The sequence below is a fragment of the Calidris pugnax genome, unplaced genomic scaffold, assembly GCF_001431845.1.
Source record: "Calidris pugnax isolate Ruff unplaced genomic scaffold, ASM143184v1 scaffold75, whole genome shotgun sequence".
Taxonomy (NCBI): Eukaryota; Metazoa; Chordata; class Aves; order Charadriiformes; family Scolopacidae; genus Calidris; species Calidris pugnax.
Window position 1 is genome coordinate 1,039,259 of NW_015090908.1, and position 16,778 is coordinate 1,056,036.

The window sequence follows — 16,778 nt, forward strand, 5'->3', positions numbered from 1 at the left end:
ACAACTGGAATCCTGCCTCCAGTTCTGGGCTCCCCAGTTCAAGAGAGACAGGGAACTGCTGGAGAGAGTCCAGCGAAGGGCAACAGAGATGATGGAGGGATTGGAGCATCTCCCTGATGAGGAAAGGCTGAGAGAGCTGGGGCTCTTGAGCCTGGAGAAGAGAAGGCTGAGGGGAGACCTTATCAATGCTGACAAGTGTCTAAGGGTGGGTTGAGGGAGGATGGAGCCGGACTCTTCTCAGTGGTTCCCAGTGACAGGACGAGGGGCAACGGGCACAAGCTGGACCATGGGAAGTTCCACTCCAATGTGAGGAAGAACTTGTTTGGGGTGAGGGTGGCAGAGCCCTGGCAGAGGCTGCCCAGGGAGGGTGTGGAGTCCCCTTCTCTGGAGATCTTCAAGCCCCGCCTGGATGCCATCCTGAGTGATGTGCTCTGGGCAACCCTGCTTTGGGAGGGGAGTTGGACTGGATGGGCTCTAGAAGGTCCCGTCCAACTCTAAAAATTCCGTGATTCCAGTGGGATCCACCTGCTATTTCTCAATTGACTTTCATGTAAAAGTGCAGAATTTATCTTGATGTACTTTTGTATTGCTGACTCCAAGCCTCTTAGACCAGTGAATGCCTTTGGGTACTAAGTGTGGTTTTCTAATACTGTGTATTGTCACTTCAGTTTTTGCGACTGTGCCAACAGCAGTTGTTGAGAAATCATGGCACAGGCTATGCAAACTGGGGGGTTTGTTGGTTGATTGGCTCTTAACTACTTTTTTTTTTTTTCTTTTTCAACCAGCATACTTTCTTTACCTGACCTTGCACCTTTAGCAGATATGTTTATAGGACTTTCTAATGTTCATTGTGACTTTATTTTATACAGAGGTGGGGAAAAAAAAGCTAGGGGAAAAAAAACCAGAAGTTCTGGAAAGTATATCCAGCTGACAGACGAGTTGCACTAACTTCAGGACAGTTTGTAATCCCTGTGTGTCATCAGCTTTCTGCAAGTTCCCTATAAAACTTGTGTATCCTTGTTTTTAGCTGCTCATAAGGGAAATGGGACTCCCTTCTCTGGACAGAGATGGGAACGTGTCAGTCCTGATTCCTCAGAACCTGCTGGACATCATGCATGGAGTGGGTGTGTAAGAGGTGCTTTTAGAGAAGAGATGAGCTGCTGTCGTGTGTGCACTAGTGTGATTCCTGTGGAGCAACTGGAAGAGCTCTAGCTAATAGGGCTATGGATGGGTGCAACCATAGTGAGCTAAAATCTCATCCCTGCAATATTAGGATGACGCAGTCACTTGTGTGCTCAGTTGAGTTTGAAACGTCACATAATCTTATGGATAGGTGAAGCATGCTCTGGGAAAGTTATGCTACTGCACGATGAGAGCTGTTTCAAGAAAATATGGTTAAGTGCCATAAAATAATCAATAGTGATAATTTTGTGCTGGGGGAGAGAGAAAACCTAAGGAAACATCAAAGGTACCTTTAAATGCTTCCTTCTGAGCAGTGAATTAGTTCTGACAAGCGAGTGTGGTTTTGTGGTTAAAGATGTTGTTGTGGCAGGTGTCTCTGGGTGGTGCTTTGAGGATTCAAAGTTATTTCTTAAGGTGCAGAGCAGACCTGAAGCTGGAGAAGCCATCTTTGATTGCATGATGTTTGAATTCTTTTGTTGTGCAGTGGTTTCTTTGGAGGCGTTTCATTGTGAGAGCACAGAAGTTCTAACAGCAGCAGGTTTTCCATCTTGGCTACTAACTAAAATTGAGTTGTGCCTGGGAATTGTCTTCTACAATTGCCATTTGGCTGAGATTCGTGGAGGAATGGATTAACTGCAGACGAGTTGTCCCATCTCAACTTCTCCTAGATTATTGTATTTCCTTACTAATTTGTCCGTAGTAGGATAATTTACAGTGTGCATGTTAGGATACATTAGCAGACTAATTTACTTGTTGAAACTGTTCAGTATTGTGAGGAAAGGTCCCAAAAATGGTTATTTAGGGGAAAAAAAAATTGCTTGAAGATTATTAACTTCGCTATGCTCAGGGTATGTACTTTATGTGTATTTAAATATTTGTAAAGGAATGCAATTCACTGAAAGCAACACAATTTGCGGAGTTAAATTGTGAATTCAAGTGTTGAATTGAGAATTTGGTCACTGCAAATGGATGTATTTTTTCCCAACTGCGTGCAGGTGGCACTGTTGGTCTGTGTATAATACCAGTGTGCAGGAGGGGGCTTTCTAGCAGCTTCTCAGACCTTTCAAGTTTGGGATATTTGGAAGTGCTGGCGTCAGGCAGCGTGGCTTTTGGGTAGATCTTGATTATCTGTTCTTTCAGGTGCTGCAGCAAGTGCCCCCTCTTTACTCCCAGGCAGGATTCTGGAGGCACTGCCTGCTTCCAAAACCTGCCTTGATCCATTTGGGATCCATTTTACTCCTTGTGAGGGTTCATTTGTGAAAACTAATTGAACAAGAGGCAATAAAATGAAGTTGATGTTGCAAGATAGTGTGTGGGATTCAATAAAACTACTGGTTCTCCCTTGTTTGTATAGGGAAGCAAAAAGCTGGAGATGCCTTATGGAGAAGGTTCCCGGGAATGACAGATCGTCTCCAGGCAGCAAAATCCTGGGGGAGGGAATGGAGAAATAGGGAGAAGTTGGAGCAGGAACAAGCTGGGGAAAACACAGTAGCTGTGTGAGGGTTCTGGTGGAGGAGAAGCTGGACATGAGCAGGCAGTGGGCAGCTGCAGCCCAGAAGGCCAATCCCATCCTGGGCTGCATCAAAAGATGCGTTGCCAGCAGGTCCAGAGAGGGGATTCTGCCACTTTACTCTGCTCTGGTGAGACCTCACCTGGAGTATTGTGTGCAGGTCTGGAGCCCTCAATAGAAGAAGGACATGGACCTGATGGAGAGGGTCCAGAGGAGGGCCACGAGGATGATCAGGGGGATGGAGCACCTCTGCTCCGAGGACAGGCTGAGGGAGCTGGGGTTGTTCAGCCTGGAGAAGAGGAGGCTCCGGGGAGACCTAATAGCAGCCTTCCAGTACCTGAAGGGAGCCTACAGGAAGGCTGGGGAGAGCCTGTTTAGAAAGGCCTGTAGTGACAGGACGAGGGGAAATGGCTTCAAGCTGGAGGGGAACAGATTTAGACTGGAGATGAGGAGAGGGTTCTTCACTGTGAGGGTGGTGGAGCACTGGAACAGGTTGCCCAGGGAGGTGGTTGAGGCCCCATCCCTGGAGATATTCAAGGAGAGGCTGGACGAGGCCCTGGGCAACCTGGTCTAGTTGGGGGTGTCCCTGCTGACTGCGGGGAGGTGGGACTAGATGGCCTTTGGAGGTCCCTTTCGGCCTGGGAATTCTATGATTCTATGATGAATTCATAATTCGTCATAACCTGAAAATAGCCAAACCTGTGGAAGTATTATTTAAAAGAAGAGTATTTCTTTAATATTTGGTCAAACTCAGAATTCGTGTTTTTTGTCTTTGGGGCAGGATGTGGACTAACTGTTGTTTCTTCTTTCTCTGATTTTTTTCTCCTCCCCCCCAGTGTTCAGGACAAAGATGGAGTGCTGGATCCCGTGGCCATCCCTCGCTTCATTCCAGAAATCACCATTGGGGGCAACGAGTACGATAAAATCTATTACGAGTATCGATCGGTGAGTGATGCTGGAAGGGGAGCAGTGGTATGATGGCCAGGCAACTCTCCTTTGCCAAGGTATAAACGTGTTTCTAAGGGTTCTGTGCACACTCTGGATGTCAAGTCTCATGCACAAGGGATACACGTTTCTAAGAGTAAATAAGATCCCCGTATCTCCACCTGTTTTGAAGTCGAGCTTTCCCACAAGAGGAATAATGAAGCAAATGGTTTGTTTCGTAAGCTGATTTTCTTTTTTTGATCTTTAGATGTGGACTAAAGGATAAATGGTTTTCATTTGGTTTTGTTTTCTCCTGCCCCGATTAGTCTCTGACCTCTGAAATCCAAAATAATCCTTTGAGTCAAAGAAGAAAATTGGAAACCCACGGTGACTCCTCTAAAGAAGACCGCTTACAAAACGCTGAGGGAGGGGGGTGATTTTTCTGGGGTAGGCTGAGGAGGTACAAATGTTACATTGCTTCTCAAAACGGTTTAATTCGCTTTAATTAGTGTGTTTCTGTATGCGGGCACGCAGCCAAAGCCTGTTTGTGGCCCAGTGCTCTCTTACACCTCACACAGGCACCCACACGGTGTTTTAATTAGCTGCTTGCCTTTCTGGTTCTGGAGAAAACGGGCTTCCAATTGACTTAGCACTCTGCCCTGTTGCTTATTGTTATTTAACTGGCATGTGGTCCTCTTAGACCGTGCAGTGTTTTTCCTAAGGCCCAGGTATTACAAATCTCATTAGAGAAATTGCGAACTCCATGGCAATTAGTACCGATTAGAAAAAACTGAAGTTACAGGTGATGTTATATTTTTCAAGTTGGGTTGAAAACTCTGCCACCACGGTATTGTTGTTTTGTTGTTTTTTGTTGTTGTTGTTTTTTTTTTTAAGCAATCACTGAATACAAAGACAGGTCTATATAAATTGTAAACCGTGATATTCATAGTCAGAGCACTGTCATTTTTCTCATCCTGTTAGTATACACTCTCTTACTGAAATTAAAATATAAGGTACGAGTTTATGGACTTGTTTGGAAACTCTGAATTATCAATGTTTTCTTTTTGAACAGTCAGTGCAGAAGTCCCTGTGATTATTCACCGTGATTTGTTCCTCCTCAGCTAACTGTGTGGTGGAGAGGCTCCTGGGTTCCCATTGCTCTGCCTCATTTCAGATGCAGTCTCTCCAGCTTGTAAAAGGGGCTAAAGATAAAGGTTAACACAGCAGAAAGCATCCATGTACTCCTTGAGGTTGTCTAATGGGTTTGAAAACTCGCTGGTCCATCTGAGAAATTGCTGTCAGGATTTTGTGCTTCTTGGTCTCACTTCATTTATGAAGTCCAAAACTTCCAGCTCAGACTGAGGATTTTTGGAGTCCTTCACTCCAAGAGACATCTGTGCCATGTGCAGCACGTATCTCAGAAGGATCTGCTGCATGACTTGTCACCAGCATGCAACCTCCATCTGTACTGACAGTGTCTTTCTTCCCAAAGATGATAGGGTTTTTTCAGCTGAAATGTGGAGCTGGGAATTATTGAGGCTGCCTGACACACAGCTAGACGTGACCTTGGTGCTGCGTGCTAAGAACCAGGCGTAATACTTCTGAAAACCCTTTTTTTTCCCTCTGACTGTAGAACAGCACATTCCTCTTTGTGCTGGCAAGAAACTGAGAATCCCCTGGCTTATCAAACAGCTGGCTTCCTGGAAAAATTTGTGCTTTGCCTTGCAGAGATGTAGCAAAAAAGATGTTTGGGAGTAGGAATATGAATACCTGGGAAGGAAAGCTGGGTCCTTGGATTGCTCTGCTTGATGCCAGTTAGTTGACAGCAGAAGCTGAGCACTATCAGTACAAAAAAAAAATTAAATAAATAAAAAATTGCCAAAATTTAATCTCCCGTCTGCAGGCATGCTTTTAGGCCCTGATTCAAGGGAGTACTGTGGAAAGTGCTAATATCCTTTGGAATAAGGAGGAGTTGTACATTTCATGAATTTAACATTCTGTTAAATTCAAGCAATACCAGCTACTCTTTTTCTCTCTTCTGAACGCTTAGGCTCTTGTAGTCCTTCAGGGATGGGGGGGGCTTTACAGCAATTATTCACAACACAAAAGATGCTGAATTTTCCCCCTTCCTGTAAGCTGCTGGAAAGGGAAGCACAAGGCTAACACACACACACACACCATTTTATGTTTTAAGAATGCAGTTCTTTGTATCAAAACTTTGAAGATCCGGGTTTTTGCCTCCAAGTTTGTTTAGCAAATGGAGGTGTGAATTTCTTTTTAAGGCCACGCTTGTATTTCGAGGTGATACCAGCACAAGCCCAACCAGTGGAGGCAGAAAAAGCAGATAAACTTCTAAAGGTACAAATCTTGGCTGCAGGGTCTCACAAGGGGGATTGGTAAACCCTTGCCTTGCCCGTGTTCGTGCAGGAATGGGTACAGCTGTGCTACCACTGCTGCATTAAAAGACAAAGATTTTAGGCTCACATGACTTCTAAGTAAACACGTAATTATGGTATAATTACAGAACTCCAACTTTTTCTTGTGGGAAATGCGTGCTTTTCAAGTTGGTGTAATGATGTTTACCACAGAAGTACAATGATTTGCGTAGGGGACTTTTTTTGGCACTCCCAGAACTAGCTGTAAATCCTTGATCGTACCACTAGGCAGCTGACTGCTGTGCTTTTCAGAGTTGCATGCACACAATTCCTGCTGCCTAATAATGGTGGTTTTCAGGGATTCACAAATTCCAGGCAGGAGCTGTTTGTTGTTCAAAATATTCATTAGTCAGAAGCAACTGAGGAGGAGGAGGAAACAGTCTTCAGAGTCCTCAAGACTTTAGTGTGTGTGTGCCTTTCTGCAAAATAATGAGGTGGCCACATAGAGCTCTGACTACTAGAAACTAGCTTTTTTTAATGTGTATCCTCTGATATATTTTTTTTTTTTCTGTCAGTGTTCTTTTCACATGTGAGGAGGTGGCTTTCTGCCTCCTCCTCTTACCACAAAGTCATCTGGCAGGGCTCAGCCGTTCTCTTCAGGCATTCATAAACTTCTAAGGATGCTGTTCTGGCAAGGGAAGAGTAACCTTTTAGTCAGGTTTCTGAAGATCAGAGATAAGCGTGTGTTCATTTTTAAGTGAAGCAGCATTATTTTAGGAACTGTCAGACTAGTAAAGGCTTGACTACTCTCTTAACAACTGCTCTATCTCTCTGCTTGCTTCCAACTGCCTGCGGTCCCCGCGGATAATGCTCCAAACTCCGCGTGCGCCCGGCGAAGCTGGAGCACTTAGGCAGATGTGTTTGCAGAGAAGACAAAAACAAATGGTTCTGTTTAATGGAATCAGTGTATTTACATAATGTACTTATGTACTTCACACTCCTGAATGCTGTTGGCAAGTCCTGCTGAATCTCCTAGAGGTGATGAAAAAAGGCTTCTTTTTGCGTGCGTGCTTTTTTTTCTGTATACATAAAAGTGCAGCTGTCTTAAGATTCATACTCAAGTCATAACCTACCTCCTTACCTCTGAAAACAAAGCTGGGGAACTTTTAAAATAGTTTTTGCCACCTTTCCCTTCACTTCAGATCAAAAGGAAATGATTGGTATTTCATTTATACAAACTTTGTGCTTGAAAGTATGAACAAATTGGCGGGCTTGCTTATCACAGGCTGTTCCAGAGCCTGGAGTCTGGTGCTTGCTGGTGTTCAATTCAGGCATTAGAGTGGAGAATTCCTTCACTAGAACAGGTGAAAGCAAAATGCTTAAAACCTGGTCTCCTTTCTCATGTCATCAGCCCTAGCAGCATTCCTGCTAGCCCCCTCACCCCAGTTCGTGTAACCCAGCTCCTCTCTTTCTCCAGTGGCTCGTCCCAACACCTTTAAACACAAGTCTAAGAAACCCTGAAGGAGAAGCAGCCTGTTTTCAGTAGTATGCTGAAAAGTCTGGCTGGCATCTCATGCTGTAGGATTTGTTTGGGTATTTTTCCCCCCCATCCTTTCTTCGGTGTGTAAGATTGCACAGTGGGAGGGGGATCTTATCTTCTTTATAGTGTGCTGGGACTTTTTAAGTATACGTGCTGGTATGTATATTAAAAAAAAATGAACAAATGCTTGGGCACACAGATTCTTCTTCAGACAAAACAGGCCTGTGCTCCTAGAAGTTCCTTTTGTACTAGGGCAGTCCCATATCAGAATGTTCTATCTCTTGTTAGTCTAACTTACACAATTAGAGAAAAAAAAGGAAGTCGGGGATGTGTACCTTACCCTTGGAGCAGACAACGTGTGATGAATCCTTTGAAGAATTTATCCACGCTCTTGAACTATCTTCAAAGACTCTTCCTACCCCTGTATGACTTCCAGCTCCAGCGAGTGCCTGTGCCCATGTGTAAGGCTTTCTTAGATCAGTTTTGGTTGTCATCTTTCAATCCAAAGTGTCCCTTTGCCGTTGCATTGAAATGGTGAGCCACGTGCTTCCCTTCCTTCCTTCCTTCACCCTCCTGTTGCTTTTCTCCACCCTGCACTGGCTGGTCCTGGCACACCTCAGCCTCCTTCCCCTTGCTCCTTTCCTCGGTGTTCTCCTTGTCCTCCTTCAAACCATCTGATTGTGTGATGTGCTTTTATGAGAATTCACCATGTGAAGAAAGCAGAGGCTTATTTGGCAGGAGTATTGATTCTGCTTTGTCCATCCTTGTCAGTCAGCTCCATATTAAGTAGAGATAAAATGAGTGGCTCAGATTTTTTCTGCCTAACATGTAACTCATCAAGAAAGCAAATAAATATACCGCTGAAGGATGAGAGAAAGCTCTCATTTTTCTTTTTCCTGCCCTTCTCCATGGGTAGAAGACTGCTTTTGGAACGCAGGGCCATGAGGCAAGGGAAGGTAGTAGCTGGGTCTTCAACTGCCCTCAGCTACAAGGTACGGCCTGGCTCCTGTAACTCTCCATTCAGCTAGCTAACTTAGGGATTTATTTTTCTTTTTATTCCTGGACTGGCTTTATGCTGGATTGCCAAACAGAACAGTTTGCTGGGGTTAGGTGAATCCTGGAGCTGGGGAAGGGAAGTTGCAGCAACGTGTGGCTGGGCTGGGATGGCTGCCTTTTTACAGCTACGGCAGCTGCACCAGCTCGGTGCCTTGTTGAGCTGCATCTTTATATCATAGAATCAATCATAAAATCATAGAATTGCCCAGGCCGGAAGGGACACCCCCAACTAGACCAGGATGCCCAGGGCCTCGTCGAGCCTCACCTTGAATATCTCCAGGGATGGGGCCTCAACCACCTCCCTGGGCAACCTGTTCCAGTGCTCCACCACCCTCACAGTGAAGAACCCTCTCCTCATCTCCAGTCTAAATCTGTTCCCCTCCAGCTTGAAGCCATTGCCCCTCGTCCTGTCACTGCAGGCCTTTCTAAACAGGTTCTCCCCAGCCTTCCTGTAGGCTCCCTTCAGGTACTGGAAGGCTGCTATTAGGTCTCCCCGGAGCCTCCTCTTCTCCAGGCTGAACAACCCCAGCTCCCTCAGCCTGTCCTCGGAGCAGAGGTGCTCCATCCCCCTGATCATCCTTGTGGCCCTCCTCTGGACCCTCTCCATCAGGTCCATGTCCTTCTTATATTGAGGGCTCCAGACCTGCACACAATACTCCAGGTGAGGTCTCACCAGAGCAGAGCAAAGTGGCAGAATCCCCTCTCTGGACCTGCTGGCAACGCATCTTTTGATACAGCCCAGGATGGGATTGGCCTTCTGGGCTGCAGCTGCACCCTGCCTGCTCATGTCCAGCTTCTCATCCACCAGAACCCCCAAGTCCCTTTCCTCAGGGCTGCTTTCCAATCCCTCACCCCCTAGTTTGTATTGGTGGCGAGGATTGTTCTGGCCCAGGTGCAGAACCTTGCATTTGCTCTTGTTGAACCTCATGAGGTTCACCTGGGCCCTCATCCTCCTCCCTTCTGCCCCAGGACCTGGAAGCGTGTGGCTGGCAGTGCCCTGTGGTCTTGTGTGGCAGCAGGTTGGAGGGGAGGAGAATCCCACATTTTTCCCCCCACACTTTTTATTCCCTCCCTTTCCTAAGGATACAACATTGGGAGGGGAGATCCTCAAGCCTGCAATGTCTGCCATGCCTCCAATTATTTAGGTACGTGCAGGAAAACCCAGCAAGGTTTTGAGTGATGGGAAGGTGAGCCTGTGACATGAGTCAGCTCTCAGCCTTACAACCCAAAAACAAGAGTATTGTAAGGGCATGTGTTTGTAACATGAAGATCAGAACTAGGCCAAAAGGGAGAACATTGAGGGAATACTTTCTCCAGGTTTGATGTGGCCCAAGGTGCATGTGAAGTGCTGCCCTGACACTTCTTGGCAGCCTCGAGACTTCAAGGCAACCTTGGCAAGCCCCTGCTGCAAGGGGTTGAAGATGACTGCTGGCAAACAGAGGGCTTAGGGTGTCCTTTTGCTCTCCCATCTCCTCTGGGAGTGCAGAGCACTCCTGGCTTACACAAACATCTCCCATTTAAAATACCCCAAACTACAAAAAGAAGTACTTGAGCTTTCAAGAAGCCTGGATCTGGATCAAAACCAGGGAGAGTGTCTGTGTCAAAATTTCATATGTTGGTGTTTAATGTGGTGATACTGCGTGGCGTGGTCCTCTGGCTGCAGATTTTGGTTTACAAGAAAAGCTACAGGCTGCTAAAAAACTTCTTTGACCGATGACACTCACACACCCAGAGGACATTGCCTGTGCATACACATAAAGCACGGCTGCAGCAATAAGCCTTATCTAAGCCATTAATTGTATCCCATAGTCCTCTTGCTTTTGCAGAAGTAGGGAGGTTGGGATCTCTTTGTTCTCCGGGTTTGTGATAGTATCAAAGACAGCTGCTATGGTAACAATCTTCTGTTTTCTTTCTCCTGCCATTTTTTTTCTTGGCTTGATGAAGTTTTCATGTTTTTTAGGATCAAGGTCTCCCTTCCTAATTTTGATTTTAATGGATGTGTTTGACAGCTATAATGCCCAGCCCTGTCTGCTCTCGAGTCCAGGAAGGAATGAAAACAGACACACGATAAATTAGGAAGGGCTGAATTTAAGGGGTGTTTTTCTGCTTTATCTCTGCAAAAGTATTTTTAGCCCTTTGAAAAGTAACAAGATGTCGCCTAGCTAAATATTGGTAAGACAAGAAGAACCTGAAAAATAGTGAGAACCTAGGAATGATGAAGTTTTCCCTGAAGAGTACCTGAAAAGAGGTGGGAATACGCACGTGCTCTGCTTGTCTTCCAGTTTCCCCCACTCCTCCACTCTTGCCAACGTACAGAGAAAGCATGAGTAGTTTGTTCAGCCCCTCTTCTGCTTTAGAAATGTGTATCTTCTCGACCCTGCTTCCCTTGAAAAATTTCAGGGGCAATTGGCGTGGGTATCTATCCCAGATACAGGGGGGAAGGGACCTGAGAGTCCTCGGAACCATCTCAAATCTTGGTCTTTGGACTTGCACCTGGTTTGTTTTACATGACAAACCATGCTTTCCCAGGCATGGGTGCCTGTGTAAATCAAAAATACAGTAAAATCCCACTGGCATGAAAGTAATCTATTTCAAACTCGAGTCTGCCGTTGAGCCCTATAAAAGAAAACGCTATTTTTTTCTGTAGGAGCACATCCTTCCCCTCCCATACTCCTCTCAATCCCATACCCATGTAGGAATGTGATTCCCAGGGTGTAGACCTCTATTAAATAAATAAAAATAATAAAAACCTTAGGAAAATAGTTCATAAGAAAGATCTTTTGTCAGCAATTAAGTGAAGTGGAGGAAAGTTGCAAGTGAGCTGCTCCCACTCCCCTCTCCTGCATCTCCAGGGAAACTTCTTTTAAAAAATTGTCCAGCCCTCAGGGGACAGTTTCATCCTGGTGTCTTCTATTGAAAATCACGCCGTAGATCGGGGAAAGGTTTTGGCAAATCTGCAAGAAGGATACTTGCAGCTATTTGGGACTCTCCCCTGCTTTTATTTTCAGGAGTAACATCTCCATGAATCTTAAACTGTGTCAGTTTGAGGTGTTTAACTGTGCGAGGTGCGGTGGTACAATTTTGGCTGGGATGGCATTAGTAGGTTGTTTTCCTTGTTTCCTGATAGCATTTTTCTGCTGATAAGTGCCTTTGGGCTTATTAATGTAGAACTGGCATTGCTAAGACCTGCTCCTACTTTGGGTAACGTAACATAAGGAAAGCTATTATAAGAGGCTATTTGCATTTTACCTGTCCAGTTAGAAAAGCAAGATTACACTTAATATAACACTTAATCCTTGGATATAGTTACTTGGCTTTTTCCTGTGGTGGATTTACACTCTGTAGTGGATAACTGGCATTTCTAACCTGTTCTTTGCTGAGGAAAAACTAAAGTGGATTTTATTCTGCCACTCTGGAGAATAGTCCCTCAGGCAAGTAGGCGCTGTGGAAAAGAGCTGCAGCAAAATATTTAGTCGTACTAAATTCTTGGTTGTCCTGCAAAAGCAAGGCTAGAGATATGCATTAGATTCTTGATTGGTTTCTGTGGTTCAAGGTGCAAGTCACATTAATTTTTACAAAATCAGATTCCTGCTTGAACTCAGTTATGTTGTTTGAAATAAAAAAAAAATAAATCCTTGAGCTTTAAAGAAATATTCTGTGTCTTTTTTATTGATGCTTCTCTTTCCATACAAATTTATACTGTCTTGTCTGTGTTTTTAATGAATGAATGAAGGGTAGGACAACATTAATTGAGCAACTTCAGCAAATTGGAATTCTTTTAACCTCAATTCACTAAAGCCTTTGAGTACTCTTGTTACTTGGGCTGCAGCGAATGTTAACAGCACTAAGAATTTTGTTTGAGTAAAGAATGGCAGGAGTCGAGCTGTAAACAAACATCTTTCTATGCCAGTCCTTCAGAAACCAAACCATGTACACCCTGATGTATGTTTGGGGGGTATCACCCCTCCCTCTCCTCTTTTATCTGATGATCTGGACCACAGGAACCAAACCCTCTCAGAATACAGCCAGGATATGAAGCTACATGTTCCTGGATTCTCTCAGATTTTGGCTGTGTGCTGACAACAAATATTGACAATAAAATTCTGGAAGTCAGGATTTCTTCTGTAAAAAGCAGGAGTCTTCTCTGACAGCAGTGATGGAAGGTGCTATTATTATGCTTGTTATAAACAGCCACTAAATGACAATGTTTGGATATTGATGAATGGGCCCATGCCTGCAGAGTAATGACTCTGTTTTTAAGTGCTCTTTGATCAGCACTGCTCAAAACATGCTATTTATAGCTCTATTTTAGTTGTGAAGCCCAGCTATTAGTAGAAAGCAGCACGGAAATAGAAGGGGAAAAAATCGTAATTCTTTTTGCTCCTGAAATCTTGGAAAGCAAGACAGACTCTGATATATGTAGACCTTTTCAGATTATTAAAACTCTCCAGAGCCCTACCTGTACATGTCTGGGTTGAAATTATTGTGAGGAGCTATGAAATGCAGCTGCAGTGTGTAGCAAACAGCTGGCTGAAGCTGTTTGTTGCTGCTCTGCAGCCGATACCACTTTATAGGGCTTTTCATCATGTTTATAGTTCTGAGACTCTTCTGTGGCAGAGTTCTTAATTTAACTGATGAGATGATCCTGTTTGCATCTTTTCACTGATGCTCTTTTAAAGTTGAGCAGTTTCATTCTTTTGAGTTGGCTTTACCTTTGGGTACAGCTCATTTCATTAGTTTCATGCTCTGCGTGGTGGATTTTATCACATGCTTCTTGAGATTAATCCTTGCTTGATCCAACTTGAAGTTCTGCACAGCGTAACGCAGCAGACTAAGACTTGATTCAGTCTTACCCATTTCCATGGGGTGGAAAAACCTGTTACTTGGCAGTAATCTCACAGGAGCTGGCGTTTGCCTCCTGCTGCAGGGACACATGGGAGCTGTTGGGCTTCTCCGGTGGGATCTCTGTTCCCGTTTGCTCAGCCAACGTTGCTTCAGTCATAAGCTCTTGAGGGCAGAGACTTAATTCTTGTGTTGCAGAGTCTGGGTCTAGATAGCTGCTGTTGGGCTCGTGGCTTTTCTTACTTTTCCTGGGAAAGAGGTTCAGCTTTGGTGTGATGGTCAACTGCTTTCTTTGGTTGCAGAGTCTGGGTCTAGATAGCTGCTGATAACAACGTGGCTTTTCTTACTTTTCCTGGGAAAGAGGTTCAGCTTTGGTGTGATGGTCAACTGCTTTCTTTGCTGCTTGGTGCTGGGCAAATCTGTTGGTGGCTCCATAGGTCTCTTTGGGCTGATGATGTTGGTGAAGGACCTAAGAAGATCCAAAGGGATTTATTTAACTCTGTATGCCGCTCCTTTTACTTGCTTGTTGAAATGTGTTGTTAATAATGGATCGTGTAATATGATCCACTACTACTATTTTTAATGTGGTCATTAAATCACATCTTTTCTTTGGTGTTACTCAAATGATTTTTGAATGTTTCTTTGAATGTGCCAGCCACTGGCAAATGATGTGGCCTTGCTGAGTTTACACTGCAGTTCTGACTGGGAAATGTACTCGTCATGCACAAGTCTTGTGGAAAATGGCAGCTCTTGCCTGGTTTCCCTTTGACACCCACTGAGTTTTCTTCATCACCAGTATCTTTCAGCAATGAGTCCTTCAAGCCATTGGCTTTGTTTGATGGCACCATCTTGTACTGGAAGAGACAGTAAGTATTCAGTCCCCGTGTCATCCCAGCTACTGGCAAGTTATGTAGTTACATACATACAAGCTCTACTTAACTTGTCCTGGCTCCCATCATCTCGTTCCTAGTCTGGACAGTTTACCTCTTCTGGCTGTGATACCAGAAGCCTCAGGGCTGGCCCCATGTTTGTGTCCCTGCCCTTGTTCTGCTTAAGCAGCTGTGGGCACAACAGGCTGGGAACTTCAGTTGGGTGCAGTTTGGAGCACCAACTTCACCACTTGTTATCTCCAAAAGGAGCACATCTCGGTATGGGGAGACCTTATTGCTCTCTCCAACTCCCTGAAAGGAGGGTGTAGAGAGGTGGGGGTCGGTCTCTTCTCTCAAGTCACAGGCGACAGGACAAGAGGAAATGGCCTCAAGTTACACCAGGGGAGGTTCAGGCTGGATATTAGGAAAAATTTTTTCCCTGAAAGGGTTCTCAGCCATTGGAATGGGCTGCCCAGGGAGGTGGTTGAGGCCCCATCCCTGGAGGTGTTCAAAAGCCGGGTTGATGTAGTGCTGGGAGGTCTGGTTTAGTGATGATGCTCCTTGTTTGTTGTGTGGGTGTCTATTTTTGTCAAAGTGAGGTTGACGGTTGGACAAGATGATCTTTAAGATCCCTTCCAACCTAGAAGATTCTGTGATTCTGTATCTACCCTGCATCCCCAGATGTTCCCTGGTGCTCCCACCACTCTTCTTTGCAGTGCTCTGGTTCTGACTGAGCCTGTAGAGTCACCGAAAACTTAATTCAGCCAGAAGGAGTGAATAGCTTCTTGCTGAGCGAGGGTGTTGATGGAATTGGTGGAATGATCCAGCAAAGCTGCAGAGCTGGCTTGGATTGTGCAGAGAGTTGAGAAAATGGGTACTATGGGGCCTCTTCTTGTTGGCATCATGCTGTTGGGTCCATTCAGCCGCGCGGTGCAGCGTCGTTGCGACACTCTTTTTATTTGGCAGTTTTAATCCAGGCTCCTCCCGATGGTGAACAAATAAATGCTTGTTCTGGCAGGAGGTGGGCATGCAAGGAGCTGGAGGGAGACAGGACAGCACAAGAACAGGAATGACTCCTCTTCCAGTATTTTGCCAAATGCTCAATAACCGCTGAAAGATCACCAGCCTTCCCCTCCTGTGGGACATACCTGCTTTATTCCTAGTTGTGTACCTTTTTTGCTATGAATGTGGCTGTAAAAGTGAGCTTTGAAGAGCCCATTCTTGGGAAGTCGTCTGTGTTACCTGTACCTGGTGCAGATAGCGTGCAGGACAGAATTTCACTGAATTTCACTGAATTTTAGAGTTGGAAGGGACCATAGAGATCATCTAGTCCAACTCCCCTGCTGAAGCAGGATTGCCCAGAGCTTGTCAGAGCATGTTACTCAGGAGCATCCAGGTGGGTCTTGAAAATCTCCAGAGAAGGGGACTCCACACCCTCCCTGGGCAGCCTCTGCCAGGGCTCTGCCACCCTCACTGTGAAGAAGTTTCTCCTCATATTTGAGTGGAACCTCTTATGTTCCAACTTGTGCCCGTTGCCCCTCGTCCTCTCACTGGGAACCACTGAAAAGAGTCTGGCTCCCTCCTCCTTCAACCCTCCCTTGAGATACTTGTAGGCATTGATAAGGTCTCCCCTCAGCCTTCTCTTCTCCAGGCTAAAGAGTCCCAGCTCTCTCAGTCTCTCCTCATCAGGGAGATGCTCCAATCCTTGAATCATCTTTGTTGCCCTTCGCTGGACTCTTTCTAGTAGTTCCCTGTCCCTCTTGAACTGGGGAGCCCAGAACTGGATGCAGGATTCCAGTTGTGGCCTCACCAGTGCAGAGTAGAGGGGGAGAATGACTTCCCTTGACCTGCTGGCTACACTCGTATCCTTCTGCTTGCTATGTAATATTCTGATATTTTTTATGTTTACTGTGCCTTCCTCTTCCCATTTTGGGGGCTATTTTGAAAGCCTGGCTGTAACAAATCCCCAAACTCAACTGCTTTTGCCAAGGCCCACTGGGAACGATGGAGGATGGATGAATACTTATTATAAAATTCACTTTGATGTATTGCATGTCTTTAACCAAAGGCACATGGGGACTTTGTTTTGGACAATGAATTGGAATTGTTGGGATTCACATGGTATCTTTTAAAGAGGGGAGGTTTACCCAGGAATGAAGCTGTAAGCTGTGTTTTCCCAGAGAGCTCCTGTTGCTTTAATAATCTAGTTATCTGGGAATCTCTTGAAGTATCAAAGGGCCAATTAGGTGCTGCCTGGAGAGGACCAGGGAGAGCTGGTTTTGTGCTAGAATTAATAGATACAGGCTGGTCACAGCAGGTCTGATGTTGTTGCTAGCTCACCACTGCAAATTTGCAGGGCAGAGATAGTAATAATTTATTTTCTTCTTCCATCTCTTTGCGCAGCAGGAGGAACTCTTAACAGGACTGCGTGGCTTCTCCTGATATTTAGACAGGACATTAAAGGCGACTTCAAATGGAGA

At 45.2% G+C, this 16,778-nt stretch overlaps 1 protein-coding gene across 1 annotated transcript in view; it reads left to right on the top strand.

Moving 5' to 3' along the window:
- The window catches only part of NDUFA10 (NADH:ubiquinone oxidoreductase subunit A10), a 47,187-nt gene that overhangs the window by 25,488 nt on the left and 4,921 nt on the right, over positions 1-16,778 (top strand). The window contains exon 9 of the mRNA XM_014949237.1: positions 3,529-3,637. Within this exon, the coding sequence (XP_014804723.1) occupies positions 3,529-3,637 (109 nt within the window). The remainder of the gene's footprint in view (positions 1-3,528; positions 3,638-16,778) is intronic.